The sequence below is a fragment of the Urocitellus parryii genome, chromosome X, assembly GCF_045843805.1.
Source record: "Urocitellus parryii isolate mUroPar1 chromosome X, mUroPar1.hap1, whole genome shotgun sequence".
In the NCBI taxonomy this organism is placed as follows: domain Eukaryota; kingdom Metazoa; phylum Chordata; class Mammalia; order Rodentia; family Sciuridae; genus Urocitellus; species Urocitellus parryii.
In genome coordinates, this window is record NC_135547.1 from 325,035 (window position 1) to 345,144 (window position 20,110).

General features: G+C 35.7%; 2 protein-coding genes across 6 annotated transcripts; both read right to left on the reverse strand.

Moving 5' to 3' along the window:
- Positions 1–890: 890 nt before the first annotated feature.
- On the reverse strand, positions 891–20,097 carry Cmc4 (C-X9-C motif containing 4). Of its 4 annotated transcripts, none has more exons than XM_026415061.2 (3): positions 20,014–20,097; positions 13,285–13,352; positions 891–3,089 (listed from the first exon to the last, which is right to left on the reverse strand). In XM_026415061.2, exons 2-3 carry the CDS (start codon positions 13,340–13,342, stop codon positions 2,947–2,949), a joined length of 201 nt encoding a protein of 66 aa, XP_026270846.1. In that variant the 5' UTR covers positions 13,343–13,352; positions 20,014–20,097; the 3' UTR covers positions 891–2,946. The 4 variants fall into 4 exon arrangements, with proteins under 4 accessions (XP_026270846.1, XP_026270844.1, XP_026270843.2 ...); XM_026415059.2 differs by lacking the exon at positions 20,014–20,097 and adding an exon at positions 19,759–19,845; XM_026415058.2 differs by lacking the exon at positions 20,014–20,097 and adding an exon at positions 15,195–15,232.
- On the reverse strand, positions 14,767–19,846 carry Mtcp1 (mature T cell proliferation 1). Of its 2 annotated transcripts, XM_077793932.1 has the most exons (6): positions 19,759–19,846; positions 16,110–16,222; positions 15,398–15,549; positions 15,073–15,243; positions 14,940–14,991; positions 14,767–14,853 (listed from the first exon to the last, which is right to left on the reverse strand). In XM_077793932.1, the coding sequence occupies exons 3-5, from the start codon at positions 15,500–15,502 to the stop codon at positions 14,944–14,946; spliced, it is 324 nt and encodes a 107-aa protein (XP_077650058.1). In that variant the 5' UTR covers positions 15,503–15,549; positions 16,110–16,222; positions 19,759–19,846; the 3' UTR covers positions 14,767–14,853; positions 14,940–14,943. The 2 variants fall into 2 exon arrangements, with proteins under 2 accessions (XP_077650058.1, XP_077650057.1); XM_077793931.1 differs by lacking the exon at positions 16,110–16,222.
- Positions 20,098–20,110: the final 13 nt, after the last annotated feature.

Below are 20,110 nucleotides of genomic sequence, written 5' to 3' on the forward strand. Positions count from 1 at the left end.
TGATTCTCTTTGCTGACCTTGAGCTCAAAGGAAACCTGCTTGAGCAACCCCACTGTCATAAGTGTTACTGGCATTCTGATAATATGGTAACAAGACTATCCTTCATCCAAATGGCCATTGTTTGCTTGGACCTCCCACCACTCAGCTTCTGGATCTGAACAGTTACTATCTTGTGGATTCTGGAAGAAGACCAGACATATTCAAGATGGAAGAGTTTAACATAATTCTAGCTAACACTCCCTTAGGGCTGGTGCTTGTGGTTTTGAAAGGCAGAGTTCCTGTGTGGTTAACTATTAATGTGCTTTTTGTTCATTCTTTTGATCAATGTTTGCCAGAAAGATAGGCATAAAAAATGGTTGAATTTTTATTTGCAACTTGCACTTTTTTTACAGTTTGGGAAAATACCATGAGTCTCTGCTTGAAAAAAATAGTATAGAGATGGATTTAGAATTTTTGAGTATCAGTGTTTTGGATGATCTGTTTCTTCCATGAGGGAAACTCCTACACGCAATCCTGTAGGAAAATTAGACTGTTCCCCTTTCTGATCCCCTGTCATGCATGTCCAGTATGATTTCTTGGAAATTAGGTCCAGAACTAAAAAGGGTTCTCTGCCCAATAGTCATTTACATAGTATTAGTGTGAACTCTTGGAAAACAGGATGGAAACCTAATTTAGTTCTTGACCTGATTTCCCAGAAATCTTACAGTGTGGCTTATATCTGTGATGCCTTTATTCTGAAGGGATCATGAATTTACAAACTATTTTTCTAAAGAAAACAGTGTTGCACTTTTTTCACATTTTTGACTTGCCAAAACTTTTTACAATTTTAAAATGTTAAGAAATGACATGATTATTGAGAACAGTGCTTCTCAACCTTTTTTGCACATGGGTGTATCCTCTGTAGAACTGTAAAATCTACTGATGCCTGGCTTTCATCCTAGAGATTCTGACTTAAGTGGTCTAGGGTGCTGTTGTGGCAGCCTGAGGTTTCAAAATGTTGCAGATGTTTCTAATGAGCAGCCAGGACTGAGATCCACTGAAGTAAAAGAGTTGGTAGCTGGTACTAATAAAATTATAGTTCTGCTATTAATGTGACTACTTAATAGGACTTCAATATCATTATAAATTAAGTGCCCTACAACTTGAGATAACTGCTACATACTGAACAAAAGTACGATATTATAGTTCACAAAATTTGAGTAGATGCAAGGAAGGGAATTGTACTGTGGTGCTTTTTTTAAATCTCTAAGATAGAGGAGATCATAGTTTCCAACTTCCCTGAAGACTGAGTTTCATTAATATCAACTCCTATCACATAAAAAGCATTTGAATGTTAAACCTTCTCTAATGGCTATTGTATTTTTATCTACATCATAATAATGGCTAAAGAGAATGAGATTGATTAAACCAATGGCTTCCAATAGATCTGTTTAAAGGAAGGAAAACTGTTTTGAATCTTTCAAAACTCTAAATACCTGGCAGCAGGGGGACATTGTTAAGAAGGCCACAACTAAAACACAGAAAAGCCATCTATTTGATTTGTAATGGTAATGTAAATCTTGGCACCACAATCTATTGATAATTTTAAATGTAATTTAGATCCATCGATGATGTAAGCATTATAGTTGTAAAATGCTTTATTAAATTGTTGTACTATTAACATGAGAGTTTATTTAAATTATTTCATGGAAATTTAGCATTGCTTCCCTGGTGTGTGGACCAGACATCTCTAAAGCAACATTTCTTTTGTCTGCAAACTGGATTCACAATGGCAATACAATAGTCCTTTCCAAAGAATCATAATTCACATTAACATAGGAAAAACTCTATAAAGTCCAACAGGAAAGAAACCTGTTTACCTGTGTTTAACCTAGTATTCCCCAAATATCCAAAGATTTTTTTTTTCATTACTGTTCCTAGAAATACTTTCAGAAATGCTGCTTTAAAGAAACAGTTTGCCTAGGGGCTGAGGTTGTAGTTCAGTGGTAAAGGGGTTGCCTAGGACATGTGAGTCACTGGGTTCAATCCTCAGCACCACAAAAATAAATAAAATAATAAAGGTTAAAAAAAAGAAACGGCCTAAAATAATAATGGCATTTAATCATCAAGGACCTATCAGGATTTGCTCATAAAGTCATTTTTCTTTTTGGAAGGAGGGGCAATGACAGTTCTAGTATCTATTTGAGCCAAGTGGATGGCCATAAGGTAGCTGTCAATTGCCAACAGGCTTCATTCAGTAGATTTTTATTAATATCTGGATTTATTAGAGCAGGTTTTGACTATAAGGATATAAAAAATAGGTATATGACCTAAGACTTTTTATTTTGTTCCTGCTTGCCTGACTTCCAATGGAATTTTTTTCTTCATTCACAATAAATTAGGGATCACTAAATATTACGAAAATCATTTCTATGCCCTTCATACCACTGAGTGAAAAAATATTAAGCACCTTCTTCTGACTAGGCACTGTGGTGGGGATGTAAAAGCAGAAAGAAATATTCCTACTGGCACCTAGAAGGACATTTTGTATTATTGGAAGTACAACAGGTATGGAGTTAGGTTAAAGGAAGTTTTGAGTTAATTCAGCATGTAATCTATGCTTATTACCCTGGAGGCATGAGTCTTCACCTCATGTCTCCTATGACTGGTGGTATGAATTCAAGTGCTAAAGAGAATTCATTAGTAACCTGTATTGAAGATCCTTAAAATACACTTAGTACCAAGCCAAAATTTTTCACTTAAACAGGTTTATTTTAGCAGCTCAATTTTATGACATTCTACACATGTCTTAAAATCGTCTGTTCTGCATAGATGGCATATTCCACTAGCTCTTACAGTTGATTTTTCTTTTGCTATTTGCTGCTACCTGGCCTAAAAAAAGGAGGATAAATAAAATGTGCTTGGTAGAAACATGGAGCAGCATTTAATTAATTCTTCAGCAGAACTTTACTTTGCTGGAGACTTCAGTGTCTGGTTTTCTTCTTTTTCAAATCCTGAACAGACGAGAGATCTTCCCTTGGGATATCGAGCACAACACTTATGCAGTTCTTCGATAACAGCCTGACACTTTGATTCGATGTAGTTGTTGGCTGCAAAATAGACAGGGAGACCCCAGTCATGATCTCATGGCTGAGAAGGTACAAAGATCGGCATTTACTATCTAACTATGGAACTGGAAGAAAAAAGACATATCTAAGTCAATGAAATTCTTTCTGATTTAGATACCTGTCAATAGGTCAATTAGGGAAAAAAAGTATGATGTACAAAGTACTTGAAAACTTTTAGTATATCATTTCCTTTTACTATTGAGTTAATAGATTATCTTTCTTCTAAGGCAGTGGTTATTATTAGTATTAGTAGTCACTGATCTCTTGGAAATATCATAAAATAGAAAAATGTACAGGACCCACATAAAGACCTTATGGCCTCCATAGCCTAAAATATTATCTGCTTGGCTCTTCACAGAACACATCTGCAGAGTCCCTAAGTAAGGAGAACTTGACATAAAAGATTTTATGTCAGCTGCAAGTAATCTAAGAAGCTGCATGGAAGTTAACTATACCACTTACTAGTTATGTGACCCTGGACAAGTTATGTAATTTCTGTGTCTATTTTTCCAGCTCAAAAAGGGCAATCATAGTAGTATCCATCTTGTGTGAAAGGATTAAATTTTTTACCATGTGTAAAGCCCTTCACATCTAGCAAGTGTATAGTCTTTTCTGCTTTCATTGTTTCATATTGCACCAAGAGTGTGGAACCAACTTTTTAACTTGGTTCTTGTTCTCCTATTGTCTTATTGTCCTTTTGAGTTACTACTTCAAATCATATAAAGATTTATTTAGGAGAAGAAATTATAAGCAAAAAAATTAAAAGCCCACATTTTTTCCTTTTTTATTAAAGTTGGAGAGAATAAAGTATGACTAAAATGATACTATTATGCTTTGTATACAATAAGAGACATGAAAAATTGTGCTCTATTTTTGTAATATGAAATGAATTGCATTTTGCTGCCATATAGCAAATTAGAATTTAAAAAAATTAAAATGGTATTATGCATCAACATTTTAGAATAATCCAAAAGACTATAAAATAGTGCTTCCATCATAATATGAACCAAGATAAACGAAATAAGGGTTTTCTTTAGGTGGTGGGTATTTGGGGAATCGTTAACCATTTCTCCTTGTTTCTATAATTTCAAGAGCATCTATCTATTACTTTAATAATGGGAAAATTACCAAAAAGCCAATTTTCAGGTAGTTCTATAGCTTTTTTAATTTGTTCTGGCAATAATCATTTGCTGATAAAAAAATAAAATCCTCTAATATTTGGTCATACTAAGAGGCTGAATTGAAGCTAAACAGGCAAATAACATCAAATATGCTTTAAAAGAAATTCACTTTTCATACTGAGTGAATTGCTGAATCTGGCAGCCTGAATTCCAACTATGAATGCCTCCCTAACAAAATCAAAAAGATTCAAAATAAATAACCTAATGATGTACCTCAAAGGTCCCAGTGAAACAAGAACAAATCAATTCCCAAATAAGTAGTAGGAAAGAAAGAATTAAGAGCTGAAATTAATAGAGAATAAAAAGTAATACAAGGGATCAATGTAACAGAGTTGGTTCTTTAAAAGATAAACAAGATTGATAAGCCCTATGTAAACTACCCCAAAATAGAGAAGATCCAAATTAATAAAATTAAGAGATGAAAAAGGAGATGTCATCACAGAAAACTGAAATTTCAGAGACTACTTTAAAAACTTACATTCCCCAAATCAGAAAATCTAGAAGAAATGCACATGTTTCTAAACACAAAAAAGGTATCAAATCTGAACCAAAAAGATTGAAAATCCAAACAGACCTAATAAGTAATGAAATTAAACCAGCAATTAAAATCCTTCTAACAGGCAGGTATGGTGACACATTGTAATCCTAGCAGTTTGGGAGGCTGAGGCAGGAGAATCCCAAGTTCAAAGTCAACCTCAGTAACTTAGCGAGACCCTGTTTCAAAATGAAAAATAAAAAGGGGGCTGGGGATGTGGCTTAAGAGGTAGCTCGCTCGCCTGGCATGCATGCGGCCCAGGTTTGATCCTCAGCACCACATACCAACAAAGATGTTGTGTCCGCCAAGAACTAAAAAATAAATTTTAAAAATTTCTCTCTCTCTCTCTTAAAAAAAAAAAGGGCTGGGGATGTGGCTCAGTTATGACTCAGTGGTTAAGAACTCCTGAGTTTAATCCCAAATACCAAAAAAGAAAAAAAAAAGCCTTCTAACAAAGAAAAGCTCAGGACCAGATAGATTCATAGCTGAATTCTATCAGACCTTTAAAGAAAAAAAATAATGCCAGTGTTCCTGATAGTATTCCATGAAATCAGAAAAGGGGTGCACACCCAAATTCATTCCACGAAGCCAGCATCACCCTGATACCAAAACCTTATAAACATGTCAAATAAATAAAACCACAGGCCGATATCCATGATGATCATATATATAAAAATTCTTAATAAAATGTTAGCATTTCATTAAAAACCACATTAAGAAGATTGTACACCATGATCAAATTATTTTTATACCAGGGATGCAAGGATATTTCAACATGCAAATCAATAAATATAATTCATCACATAAATAGATTTAAAGACCAAAATCACTTGATCATAATAACAGGAGCAGAAATAAGCCTTTGATGAAATCTAGCACACATTCATGTTAAAAGCACTGCAAAAAACTAGGGACAGGAGGAACTTACCATTGCATCATACAGGCTATATATGTCAAACTCAAAGCCAGCATCATAGGGAATGGGAGAAAACTGAATGCATTTTCTCTAAAATCAAGAACAAGAGAAGAATATCCACTCTTACCACTTCTATTCAATATAGTCTTTTAAACTAGCCAGAGAAATTAGGCAAAAAAAGGGAATCAAAGAGATAAAAGTCAAATTATCACTTTTTGCAGATATGATTCTATACATGAGACCCAAAAATACTCCAATAGAAGACTTGTGGAGCTGACAAGCACTAGTCAGCTGATATTCATCAGCATTTATTGATTTTTGTATGTTGAAACATCCTTGCATCCTTAGAATAAAACCAATTTAGACAGGCGTGGTGGCATATGCCTATAATCCCAGTGGCTGGGCAGGCTGAGGCAAGAAGATCACGAATTCAAAAGCCAGCCCCAGCACTTAACAAGGCCCTAAGCAACTTAGTGAGATCCTGTCTCTAAATATAAAAAGGGCTGGGGATGTGGCTCAGTGGTTAAACTAGTCCCTGGGTTCAGACCCTGATACAAAACCAAATCAAACCAAACCAAACAACAACTTGATCATGATGTACACAATCTTCTTAATGTGTTATTGAATATGAAATGCTAATATTTTATTAAGGATTTTTATATCTATGTCCATCAGAAATATCAGTCTGTAGTTTAATTGATGTGTTTATATGGTTTTGGTATCATGGTGATGCTATCTTCATAGAATTAATTTGGGAGTCCCCACCCTTCTCTACTTTATGGAACAATTTGAGGAATACAAAATCCACTTTAAAAAACCAATAGTTTTACTATACACCAATAATGAACCTGCTGAGAAGGAAATCAGGAAAAAATTTCTTTCATGATGCCCTGAACACCAACCAACCAACCAACCTATGGATAAATCTAACCAAGGAGGTGAAAAACCTCTACAATGAAAACTATAGAATATTGAAGGGCTGGGGATGTGGCTCAAGCGGTAGCGTGCTCGCCTAGCATGCGTGCGGCCCGGGTTCGATCCTCAGCACCACATACCAACAAAGATGTTGTGTCCGCCGAGAACTAAGAAAAAATAAATATTAAAATTCTCTCTCTCTCTCTGTCCCCCTCTCTCTCTCACTCTCTCTTTAAAAAAAAAAAAAAGAATATTGAAGACCTTGGAAGATGGAAAGACCTCCTGTATTCCTGGACAGGCAGAATTAAAGTTGTTAAAATGGCCATATCACCAAAAGCAATTTGTAGATTCAATGCAATCTCCACCAAAACACCAATGACACCCTTCACAGAACCAGAAAAAACGGTCCTGAAATTCATATGGAAGAATAAAAGACCCAGAATAGCAAAGCAATTAAGCGCCACACTACCTGATCTCAAATTATACTACAGAACTACAGTAACAAGAAACAGCATGATATTGGCAACAAAATAGACATAATGACCAATGGAATAGAAAAGAAGACAGAAAACAAATTCATGCAGTCACCTGATCCTTGACAAAGGTGTTCAAAACATACATTGGAGAAAAGGCATCCTTTTTAACAAATAAAGCTGGGAAAACTGGTTATTCATATGTAGAAGAATAAAACTATTTCTCTGTATCTTACCCTACACAAAAATCATCTCAAAATGAATCAAAAGCCTAGCAATTAGACCAGAAACACTGCAACTGCTAGAAAATAGGAGAAACACTCCATCATATAGGTACAGGCAATGACTTCCTCAATAGGACTGCTAAAGCTCAGGAAATAAAACCAAGAATTAATAAATGGGATGGTGTCAAAGTTTCTGCACAGCAAGGAAAACAATTAAGAGTGTAAAGAGAGTAATGAAAGAGCAAAGAATTATAATGCATTATGCTGTCATATATAAATTAAAAAACATAGTCATCTGAAATATATAACTTTAAACCAAATAAATTTCACAGCATTTTTCAAAATAAATAAATAAATAAATAAATAAATAAATGTAGGCATATAACTTCTGCCTCAGTATTTCCACAACAAAGAATATGTTCTAGATTCACAAATTCCTATGTTCAAACAAGATACACTTATGATGTCATTCATTCCATAATTGTAATGTAAAAAATGAGGAAGGAAGCAAGCAAGCAAGCAAAAAGAAGGAGGGGATGAAGAAAGAAAGAAAAATGGAAGGAAAGAAAGGGAAATTACCTATTGATAAAAGATTGATTGGTTAAATAAATGAAGCAATATGCAGCCAACTGGGGAAAAAAAAGAGTGTGAAGAGAAAGTCTTTGGAATGGGAAAAAGTCTTTGCCAGCTACTCTTCTCTAACACAGGATTTAGATCCAGAATATATAAAGAACTTGAAAGAATTATCACCAAAAAACAAACCAATCAATGAATGGGCAAATGAATTAAACAGACATTCCACAAAAGAAAAAAATACAAATGGTCAACAAATAGGAAAAATTGTTCAACATCTTTAGAAATAAGGAAATTGCAAATCCAATCTACACTGAGATTTCATCTCACTTCCATTAAAATAGCATTCATTAAGAATATAAAAAATAGGGGCTGGGGATGTGGCTCAAGCGGTAGCGCGCTCGCCTGGCATGCGTGCGGCCCGGGTTCGATCCTCAGCACCACATACAAACAAAGATGTTGTGTCCGCAGAGAATTAAAAAATAAATAAATATTAAAAATATTTAAAAAAAAAGAATATAAAAAATACAAAAAGTAATAAATGCTGGTAAGGATGTAGGGTAAAAGGAATACTCATTCACTGTTGATGAGACTGTAAATTACTACAACCACTATGGAAATCAGTAGGAGGTTCTTCAAAAGACTAGGAATGGAAGCACTACATGACCCAGCCATACCATTCTGAAAGAACTAAATTCAGCATATTATATCAATATACAAGCAGCCTAGGTGTCTGTCAACAGATGTATGGATAAAGAGAACATGGTATACATATACAATGGAGTTTGAGTCAGTCATAAAGAAGAGTGAAATTGGGCTGGGGCTGGGGCTCAGCAGTAGTGCACTTGCCTGGCTTGTGTGAGGCACTGTGTTTGATTCTCAGCACCACATACAAATAAATAAAGGTCTGTCAACAATTTAAAAAAAATTTGAAAAGAAGAGTAAATTATGTCATTTGCTGGTAAATGGATGAAACTGGAACACATCGTGGTAAGTGAATAAGTCAAACTCAGAGAGTCAAGAGTAGATAATATGCAGAAGCTAGAGAGAAAACAGGAATAAAAAAGGGGATCTCATGAAAACAGAAGGGAGACCATTAAAAAAGAAAAAGGGGACCAGGATATCGAGGAAGGGATAAAAAGGGCAATTGTTAGGGAACAGAGTTGAAAAAATTATGTTATATACATGAGTGAACATCTCACAATGATCCCACTAATATGTATAATTATAACGTACTAATAAAATGTTTTTAATGAAAATTAAAAATTAGAATATTTTTGCGTTTTTAGATATATTAATCAAGGAGCATGCTTTAAAAAATAGTAAGAACACTAAAAAAAAAATTGAGGAAGACCTTAGAAGAGGGAAAGATCTCCCATGCTCCTGGATAGGCAGAATTAATCTTGTCAAAATGGCCATACTACCAAAAGTGCTATATAGATTTAATGCAATTCCTATTAAAATGCCAACTATACTACAATGACATTCTTCATAGAACTAGAAAAAAAAACAATCATGAAACTTATATGGAAAAATAAGAGACCCAGAATAGCCAAAGCAATCCTTAGCAAGAAGAGTGAAGCAGGAGGCATCACAATATCAGATATTAAACTATACTACAGAGCTATAGTAACAAAAATAGCATGGTATTGGCACAAAACAAACACGTAGACCAATGGTACAGAATAGAAGACACAAAGACAAACCCACATAAATACAGTTATCTCACACTAGACAAAGGCACCATAAACATTTATTGGTGAGAAGATGGCCTCTTCAACAAATGGTGCTAACAAAAATGAAATTAAACCCTGATCTCTTACCCTGCATGAAACTCAACTCAAAGTGGATCAAAGATTTAGGCACTAGAACAGAGAACCTGTGTGAAATAGAAGAAAAAGCAGGCCCAAATCCTCACCATGTCAGCCTAAGTTTTGACTTCCTTAAAAAGACTCCTAAAGCAAAAGAAGTAAGATCAAGAATCATAAATGGGATGAATTCAAATAAGACTCCTAAAGCAAAAGAAGGAAAATCAAGAATCATAAATGGGATGAATTCAAACTAAAAAAGATTGTTCTCAGCAAAAGAAACAATAATGTGAAGAGAGAGCCTACAGAATGGGAGAAAATCTTTACACATGCACCTCAGATAGAGCACAAATCTCGATATATAAAGAACTCAAAAAACTTAACACCCAAAACAAAAATCAATAAATGGGCCAATGAACTGAACAGATACTTCACAGAAGAAGATATACAACTAACCAACAAACATGTGAAAAAATGTTCAACATCTCTAGCAGTTAGAGAAATGCAAATCAAAACTACTCTAAGATTCCATCTCACGGGCTGCAGTTGTGGCTCAGTGGTAGAATGCTCACCTAGCATGTGCAAGATACTGGGTTCGATCCTCAGCACCACTTAAAAATAAAATAATAGTATAAAAAAGGATAATGACTTAAAACATGCATGCAATTAAAAAATAAGATTTCATCTCACTGTCAAAATGGCAGTTATCAAGAATACAAGTAACAATAAATGTTGGCAAGGATGTGGGGGAAAAGGTACACTTATACATTGTTGGTGGGACTGCAAATTGGGGCAACCACTGTGGAAAGCAATATCGAGATTTCCTCAGAAAACTGGGAATGGAACCACCATTTGACCCAGCTATCCCACTCCTCAGTTTATACCCAAAGGACTTAAAATCATCATACTAAAGTGATGCAGCCACATCAATGTTTATATCAGTTCAAGTCACAATAGCTAAAATATGGAACCAACCTAGGTCTCCTTCAACAGATGAATGAATAAAGAAAATATGGTATATATACACAATGGAATATTACTCAGCCTCAAAGAATAATGAAATTATGGCATTTGCCAGTAAATGGATAGAACTAGAGAATATCATGCTAAGCGAAATAAGCCAATCCCCCCAAACCAAAGGCTGAATGTTTTCTCTGATATGTGGATGATAATTCAAAATGGGGAGTAGCTAGGAAAGAATACAATTACTTTGGATTAGGTAGAAGGAAATGAAGAGAGGAGAGGTGTTTGGGGGTAGGAAGGATAGTAGAATGAATCTGACATTATTACATTATATTACATATTATTACATTATGTCCTATGTACATAAGGACATGTGATTCTACATCACATACAACCAGAAGAATGAGAAATTATACTTCATTTATATATAATGTGTCAAAATACATTCTACTAAAAAAATAAGATTTCATCTCACTGTCAGAATGGCAGTTATCAAGAATACAAGCAACAATAAATGTTGCTTGTATAACTAATTAAAACAAATTAAAAAAATATTTGTGGGGTGGGGTTGTGGCTCATTGGTAGAGCACTCATGTAGCATGTGCGAGGCCCTGGGTTCAATCCTCAGCACCACATAAAAATAAAATAAAGGTACTGTGTCCAACTACAACTAAAAAATAAACATTTAAAAAAAAACTGTTTGGGGGGCTGGGGATGTGGCTCAAGCGGTAGCGCACTCGCCTGGCATGCGTGCGGCCCGGGTTCGATCCTCAGCACCACATACCAATAAAGATGTTGTGTCCGCCGAGAACTAAAAAATAAATATTAAAAAAAAAAAAAACAACTGTTTGGAAGACTCCTTTCTAGGTCCTATTAGAAATACTATATAACTAGTAGCAAAAACAAATGTTTTAATGAGCTAAATGGTTATCTTTAGAAAAATAAAAATACTTTGTATGTAATTTATCAAATATAAAATACTATACTAGATCTTATTTTAAATTAGAAACAGAACACTAGAATCACCACCCCTCTAGGAACAGTTTGGTAAAAGAATGAGATCTAGACCAAAACCTACCACATTTAAGCATGTAATCATCACCACTATATAATCATCACACTTTTTGTTTATTGGGGATTTTTAGGGGTTCAAAAATTGGTTTATAACCTTTAATTGTGTAATCATTGCATGATATGATTCTGTTCATCACTATTATAAACAAAGCAGCAATGTAAATATATATATGTGTGTTTGTGTATATATAAAGATATGTTGTAAAATTTACTCATATTATCCAGTATTATTTGAAAAGCAACATTTGATAAAATCTGGCAAATATTATGTATGCAATTTTTTTAAATATTTTTTTGAAAATTTATTTTTAGTTATAGATGGTCACAGTACATTTATTTATTTTTATATGGTGCTGAAGATTGAACCCAGTGCTTCACGCAAGCTAAGCAAGTGTTCTACTACTGAGCTACAGCCCCAGCCTCTATATGTATGTAAGATTTTGATAAGAAAAAACTGGCTCTTGGGAGGGGCTAGGGTTGTGGCTCAGTGGTACAGCACTTGCCTAGCATGCACGAGGCACTAGGTTCAATCCTCAGCACCACATAAATGTAAAATAAAGATATTGTGTCCACCTAAAACTAAAACATAAATATTTTTAAAAAAGCAAAAACTGGCTCTTTAGAATAATAGACATGTGCTAATTGTAGGGAACTACTTCCCAGGAATTTTTTTTTCACAGCCATTTTTTATCTAAGTTTTACTCAAATTCACTGTTTTTCTTTTAGCCAAAATTTTTCATTTTAATTATCTATTTGGCTTTTTTTTTTCAGTGCTGGGGACTGAACCCAAGAGTGCTCTACCACTGAGCTACATCCCTATCTCTTTTTTCTGTTTTTTGAGACAGAGTCTTGCTAAGTTGCTGACGCTGGCCTTGAACTCTCCATCCTCCTTCCTCAGCCTCCTGATCAATAGGATTGGAGGTATGCACCACTGCGCCCAGCCATCTGTATGTATTCTTGTTGCCATGTGTTTAAAATTCCCTCAAAATTTATGTGGAAAAAACAAAATAAAAAGAACTTTGCTCAGCTCAGGAATTCTCAACTCTGGCTGTGCATTAAAATCATCTCATGCAGGACATGGTGGTGCATACCTGTAATCTCAGTGGCTCAGGAGACTGAGGCAAGAGCATCACAGGTTCAAGTCAGCATCAGCAACTTGCAAGGCTCTCAGCAATTCAGCAAGACCCTATCTCAAAATAAAAAATACAAAGGGCTGGGGATGTGCCTCAATAGTTAAGCACCACTGGGTTTCATCCGTTGTTTAAAACAAAACAAAACAAAATAAAATCTGCTTAACTCTCCAGAATGATTCATGTTCAGACCCTAGCTCCAGGAATTCTGATTTAATTGTTTAGGCAAGTCGTTAAAGCTCTCCAGATGATTCTAATGTACAATCAGGATTGAGCACCCCTAACTTAGAGCATATCACTTTTTATTTTTTGTATAAAAGAATAATTGGTCTCTTACAGTTTACAGATAAAGTAAAAAATATCTTAAAAGCATTTTACATACTACCTTGTAAACATTTCTGTATTTCACAGGCTTGTTTCTGGCACGGATCCTTTTGCGGCATATCCAGAAAACTAAAACAAGAAAAATGATTTTTATTTTGCTTTTTTACTCATAAATAAAGCTCCTTACATGGAATTTTCTTCAGAGACAATTAAAAATTACACTATAAATACTCTTCCCGTGTAGGATGAACCAACTGTATTTTTATAATATCCAGTTCTTTAAGGTTAGAATAAATAGCTTTACATGGGAAAAAAAATCCTTAAATTCAATGTACTCGTCCTGCATATTGTAAACCAATGTTGGGCCAGAGGAACTGATGCTGCAGGTCAATGGGCCTAGACAGCTGCCCATTTGTATCATTCAGAGAGAAAACCCTTAATAAATGATTAAATTTCCTCAGCCTTTTTTCCTCACTACTCATGTGTAAAATGAGATCATACCTACCTCAAAGGATTGATGGAAGAACTAAATGTGATAAAGATATAAAATGTATAGAATAGTGTCTAGAAGGCAGTAAGTAAAGATTCAAAACATGGTGATTATTATTACCAAGACGCTTTTTTTTTTTTTTTTTTTTTTTTGAGACAGGGTCTTGCTATATTGCTGATGTTGGTCTGGAACTCCTGAATTCAACCTGCCCTCAACCTGCCCAGGAGCTATGATTATAGGCGCATTGCCACTGCACCCAGCCCAATGCTTTAAAAAAACATATTTTAATGTATATAAACTGTTATAACTACTTTGACTCAGGAAATTCTTTATAGGTGGTAAGTCCTTTCCTAGAAATCAGCAATGTTTGTCTACTATGTCCTGAGAAAGGTGCTTATTGCTTAAGCAGCTAAAATGAGTTTGTGGAGCTCTTATGGAAACCAGCTTATTTAAAATATGTAACCAAAGAAGGAATTTTAGTGCCTAAAATTTTGATGTGTAACTTCTAATAATTGGAAGACACAATTTCAGAAAGAATAAAGGCCTAGAAGCCTTTGTAGCTAATTTCATCAATGCAAATAATTTTTTTTTCAGAATCCCCTAAGTTCTCAATAGATACAAATTAGGTCAGTACTGGGATGGGAAACACCAGAGCAAAACCTAGGATATTTACAGAATGGGAGAAGGAAAGGCAGGTGAATGTGCTGCAGGGCAAATAAGCGACAAATAGATGTTGATGCTGCTAGGAGCTGCTCTCTTCTCTCTAAATCAGTACCAAGTCCTTGGTGATCAGGGCATCTGTTCTGTAGCACGTGCTGATTTTTGTGGGATTCATCAGATCCCAGTTCCAGCCGATGATGTCCATTAAAGGTTCTATGGCAATTTCCAAAGGAGTCAATTTCAAGTTATGTATCCTTACTAAATGCTTTTGTTGACTCACTTTGTGCCTGCATAACCCTCTCTCTGCAGTGTCACTTGCAGTATTCTTCATAACCCTTCCTAAACTTCTGTGTTCTTGATGAGTTTTTCAACCCATGCCCTCCCCCCTGGGCCCAAGGGTGGGTGCACTGCAGTGGTGGATGAAGTGATTGCCATATACTGAACAGAACAGAGGAGCATATCTTCCTAGAATCCCAGCACCTGGAAAAAAAAATCATTAAAATCACCACAATGGAATAGAGTGAAAACAAAGAAGGGGAGGAAGGGGGAGAAATAGAAATACATACCGGGTTAATCATCAGGCAAAAGCTTAAGCAACAGCTCCTGTACTCCCCTGACCTGTCAGGAAAAGAAAAGTTTATAGAGTACTCTGTTATGAGAGTTCTAATACAATGGGAAATGACTAAGCAATATGTGTACCATTAAATGATGCTGTATCTGCCACAAGCGAGAGTTGTTATCCATGTAGCGCTCCTCAGGGTAGAGTTGCCACATGAGAGGTAGCTGGGAGGTTAGAAGATGACTTGGCCTAGTTGCATTACCTAAGGGAACCTGAATTTGCTGGACTCGTGCCCTTAGGAAACTTGTCTCCTAATGGAAGGGAATGATTAAAAAAAAAAAAAAAAAAAAAAAAAAAAAACACACACACACACACACACACACAAATATTTCAGAATATTGAGACTGGTTAGAAAACAAGTTACTTGAAAGCAAAATCAAAGAAATAAGCAAAATGAAAAGTTACCTCTTCCACAACGGCCACCCATGTGCGCTGGTATTCGTCGCGGTAGATACCCTCTTGGTGAACCCAGAGGTGATCGGGTGGAGCCCCCACATCCTCTCCTGCCATTCTGGGCTTTGGGTTCCAATTCTAGCCCTGCTTTTCTCCACCTAAGCCTGTAGCACCCGTGCACAGGACACAGGTGTGACTTTGGGGGTTCGAATAACTCACCAGTGAGTAAGGTACCCTGTGACTAGGAACCATCAATCAGAACCAAACCCCATAGATGTCTATTTGCACAGCCTAAATAAAACCAAAGACATCTGAAACTTTCTGCAAGACTAAAAGTGACACTGAGGAAACATTCAGGCAAAGCCTCGGGTAATGCTAACTGTTGACTGCAAAGCACTCAAGAATTCTAAGTGAGTTTTGTGGAAACCTAGGATAAGCAGTACAGGAGGCTAGGTACTGGTCTCGTATTCTTTGCATTCACAAAGAAATGTCTGACAAAATGTAAGCAATAGAGAATGCACAGGAGAGTGCCTAAGGATGCAGTATTTTGGCAGGAAGTCAGTAACATGGACATATGCATGCCATATTCCTTAGGTAAAAGCCACTTCCAAGCAGTTTCCATTTTAATAAATGTAAGATTCTGAACCACATGCATGGATTTCTAAACTGGAATTTAAAATTTAAGGACAAAGGACCTATTTATCAGATCACTAGAAAAGGTTACCTATAGCAGCTGGGCATTTCTAGAAGATGATTTCCATGTTTGAAAAAATATTTAGGGTAGCTTCATGGAGTTTCTGAGCTGCAAGAGACTTTAGGGATCATGGAGATGTAGAGCTGAATGAGAACAAATCATAGTTATCCATCTAGATCTTTGTTTCATCTTAATGCTGCAAGATGTTACAAGAGTCCATTTTTTTCCCATTGAGGCATAGGTTTAAATTTTTATCTCCCAAGCCAGAAAAGCCCCTCTACCCTTTGAGAGATCTAAAGGAAGCACAATTCCCAAAATATTTGGGTGGCAGGACAAGCTCTTTCCATAACAATCCTCTGCCCAGGCTGGGATCTCATTTTAGGAACTTACAATAATTTGAGATGCATTTTGCACGAATGAATCTTTTTGTCCTAACTCAGCATTGTGGCATAGTTTCAAAGGTAAAGGTCTACCTTTTTCAGAGAAGATAGGGCAATGGGGAATCTGTTCCACTAAACAAAGACCTCCTATTCACATTAGGTGGCCATTAGGTGGGAAACAAAATGTAGCATAGCTTGGGAGGTTGTTAGAGCCTTCAGAGTGAGATTGTCCAGAGCAAACCAGATGTCAGAACTCATATGATGCAGAACAGGAAAAAGTCAGAAATAAGAATAAATCAAACTAAACCAAGCCCTCTTTTACAAGGATAACAACCTGAGTCTAATTTTTTCCTTAATAATGTTAAGTTTTCCTTTCCTAAAAAGGAAAATAGAAAAATACTTTTATACAGGTAAGGAATGGTTTGACTTTTGTGAATAATTTGAGAGCATCACAGTTGTTTCACCCACCATACCCTGAGTAGATCTGATTCTGAGCCTGGTGTATGCTGCTGTTTTCACATGAATGTGCTTCCTCATTAAAGATGAAACTCTTTCACCTTAACCAAATCCTGACAATAGCTCTCCTGATCCTGTACACTCAAAACTTATGAATTATCTTGGTTTTCTTCTTCCTTCTTCTTCTTCAATTCTTATATCCTATCTGTCACCTATTCCAGCAAGCACCACCACTACCACTGTATTCAAAATAAACTTTCCCCCAAATACCATGTTCATTTCAAGCTTCATACTTTTCATCTTCCTTTCGACTTGTCTAAAATACATAAGTCTCTATATTTTAAAGCCATTTTTCCATATAGCAGATAACAATCATTCTGCTTCTCTTTCCCAGAGCTTTGGAAAGAAAAGTCACAAACAATATCCAGTATATGCTATTTTCAAAATAAAAAGTTAAAACCTTGATTTTGAGCACCAAAAAAAAAAAAAAAACATAATTGTTGCCAATATTTTTTAAACTAGAAGCCAAGTGTTAAAGGTTTCAGGACCATATCAACTTCATAGATCCTATCACAACAACACATTAATGTTTAAATTTCTTTTGAATGAAAACAAATTTATATTGGATATACTACATAAAGTAAAATAATTACAGTGGCAGAGAGGGTAAACAAATTGGAGATGATATTTTGAGTTACTATGAATCACTACAAAGGTTCTTATGAGTTACTACAAAATATTCTCAGAAGAAAGGCAATGTGCTGTGTTGCTTTGACCCAGAGGTTAACATGCTGGGCACTGGGCAAGATAAGCCTGGAAACAAACCTCAGAACATTACCCTGAACTTGGGCTTGCTACCAATCAGAAAGCATGGTGACTCAGAGAACGACAACAGCAGTGATCAAGGGACAGAGAAGCCACCATAACCAGGAATGAACAACATTCTCAGTAGAGAAATGCAAAGGCTGAGCAAGAGGAATCAGATCAAAGCCTATAAAAATGACAAGCTGCATGAATGGAACACCATTTCCTTAAACATGATTCTTGGAACACTTGTTCTCAACATTTTCCTTAGTCAAATAATTTTGGGAATATTGGAGAGTGATACTACCACAGCAAAAGCTCCAGCAAGTTATGCAGTAAAAAAAAACTATGCTATTTAATATTTCCCAAATTTATTTGACTAGTGATTTTGGGGTTTTTGCATAGATCTTTGTTCACAAAATTTAGGACTCCTTGAACTAAAAATGATTAAAACTTCAAGATAAACTTAGGTACAAGGTACAAAACAATACAGAGAATATAAACCTTTGCAATTCAATTCAAGCAATATAACCATCTGCAAATAAAAAAGTATTTAAAATGTTTAGATATATTTATAGCTATGTTATCCACTAAAACAGATTTTCCCCAAGGAGGTTACATTGACACCAGAGACCATATTGGCCTAGACAGATTATTTTTAGGCATTTTGTAAATTAGGTTCTAAATGGATAATATATAATCTAGAAGAGTTTCCTTAGGTAGTGATTTAAGTAAAACCATCACGTTTTTTCCTTTATAGAATAACTGTTTTGTGCCTTTTATAAAAAATATAATTTGTTTAAATTTTCAGATGTTTGAACAGTTTTAAAACATTAATCAGTTGAATATGTATATTTTATTTGAAGTCTTTTAATAAACTCATCCAATAACATTGGGTGAAATCATCAACAATCCCTCAAATCAGTCTGACCTGTATATGATCTGTGATTCTGTAAGTCATAAGCTTTGTGACCGTGGACAAGTTAACTTCTCTCCATCTCAATTTCCTGAGGTGTAGGATGAAAATTATGTCTAGCACATAATAAATTTGCTATAAATGTTAATAGTTTTTTTGCACTCCATTAAAAGTTTGGAGGTGTAAAAGGTAGCCATAAGAATTATAAAAGTTAGTCAATGTCATTCTGTTATGAGATTGACACCCACAACAAAAAGACATGTTTTTCTCTTTGAAGATGCCTAAATAAACTTTATAAATTCAAAATATCCCATTTGAACAAACAATAACGAGAAGAATAGCTGTTGCTGTCCCATCAGGACAGGGTGCACTAGCCATACACAGTAACTGAAAATAATATATAACATAAAATGAAAACTTAAGAGAAAATGTTGATAGATCCAATGTAATCGTACAGTTGGAAAATTTTCCAACCTTCATTATTATCAAAATTTATCACGGAAAGCTGTGTCATGTGATCTTTAAGCATTAGGTAAAAAATGGAGGTTGCTAGCATGTACATTACAGCTAGTTCACTGATTTGGAGCCCTATTTGTTGGGAGACTTGGGTTGGAACTGACTTGGGAGAAAAGAGCATAGCATCAACACCTCTTCAAGTAGCAGCTTGGGAATGTTCCCTTTCCAGTACTGCCATATCTGCCTGTCTACAGAAATACACAAGAAATAGAAAATCAAATCAGAAACATAAACGCGGATGGACTCTGGAGGCAACCTGGCATGTAATTTTCTTTTATATAGAATCATTCCTAAAATCCTGTATAATTTGTAAACTTGTGACTTGGAAGATCTGTACTTTTAACCCTGGCATGATGACATACCGCAAAATAAAATTACTTTCATAATGTAATTTTACAATGTCTGGTACCATTGAGACAAGATCTGAGGAAACTTGTTTTCTGGATATCTGATGTGATATATTCGAACGTGAATAAAACCTGAAGTCCCCTAATTCCTCTTCCCCGTACCAAACAAATAGATACCTAAAAAAAGTAGCAGCAGCCAAGCTCAAGAGTGATACTTTTTCAGATACAGTATAGCACTGTTTCTGCAAAAGGTTACTCACATGAATATAACGTTTCTTGTGCTAATTTCTCCGCCACGAGAACAGCTAGGCTAAAACTTCCAGGTCTCCCACCCCGGGCCACTCGAACCAAGATCGTGACGTGAGCCCGGGAAAAGCCGAGGGGTAACCCCAACCGAGGTCACTAAAACTGAAGTTGCAAGGCGCTGGCTGGCAACCGGAAGTGGTCCAGGGAGAGTTGTACGAGATTCATGGGCTGTGACTTGGAAATAAAACAAAATAAAACAAAACCTTAACTGTTTTAGGACCGACTTTCAAAAGAGCGTCCCTCTGGCTCAAGAGGCCGGCGTTCGCGGAGATGTCGCCTCAAAAGGCTGTCCCCAAAGCGTGTAGG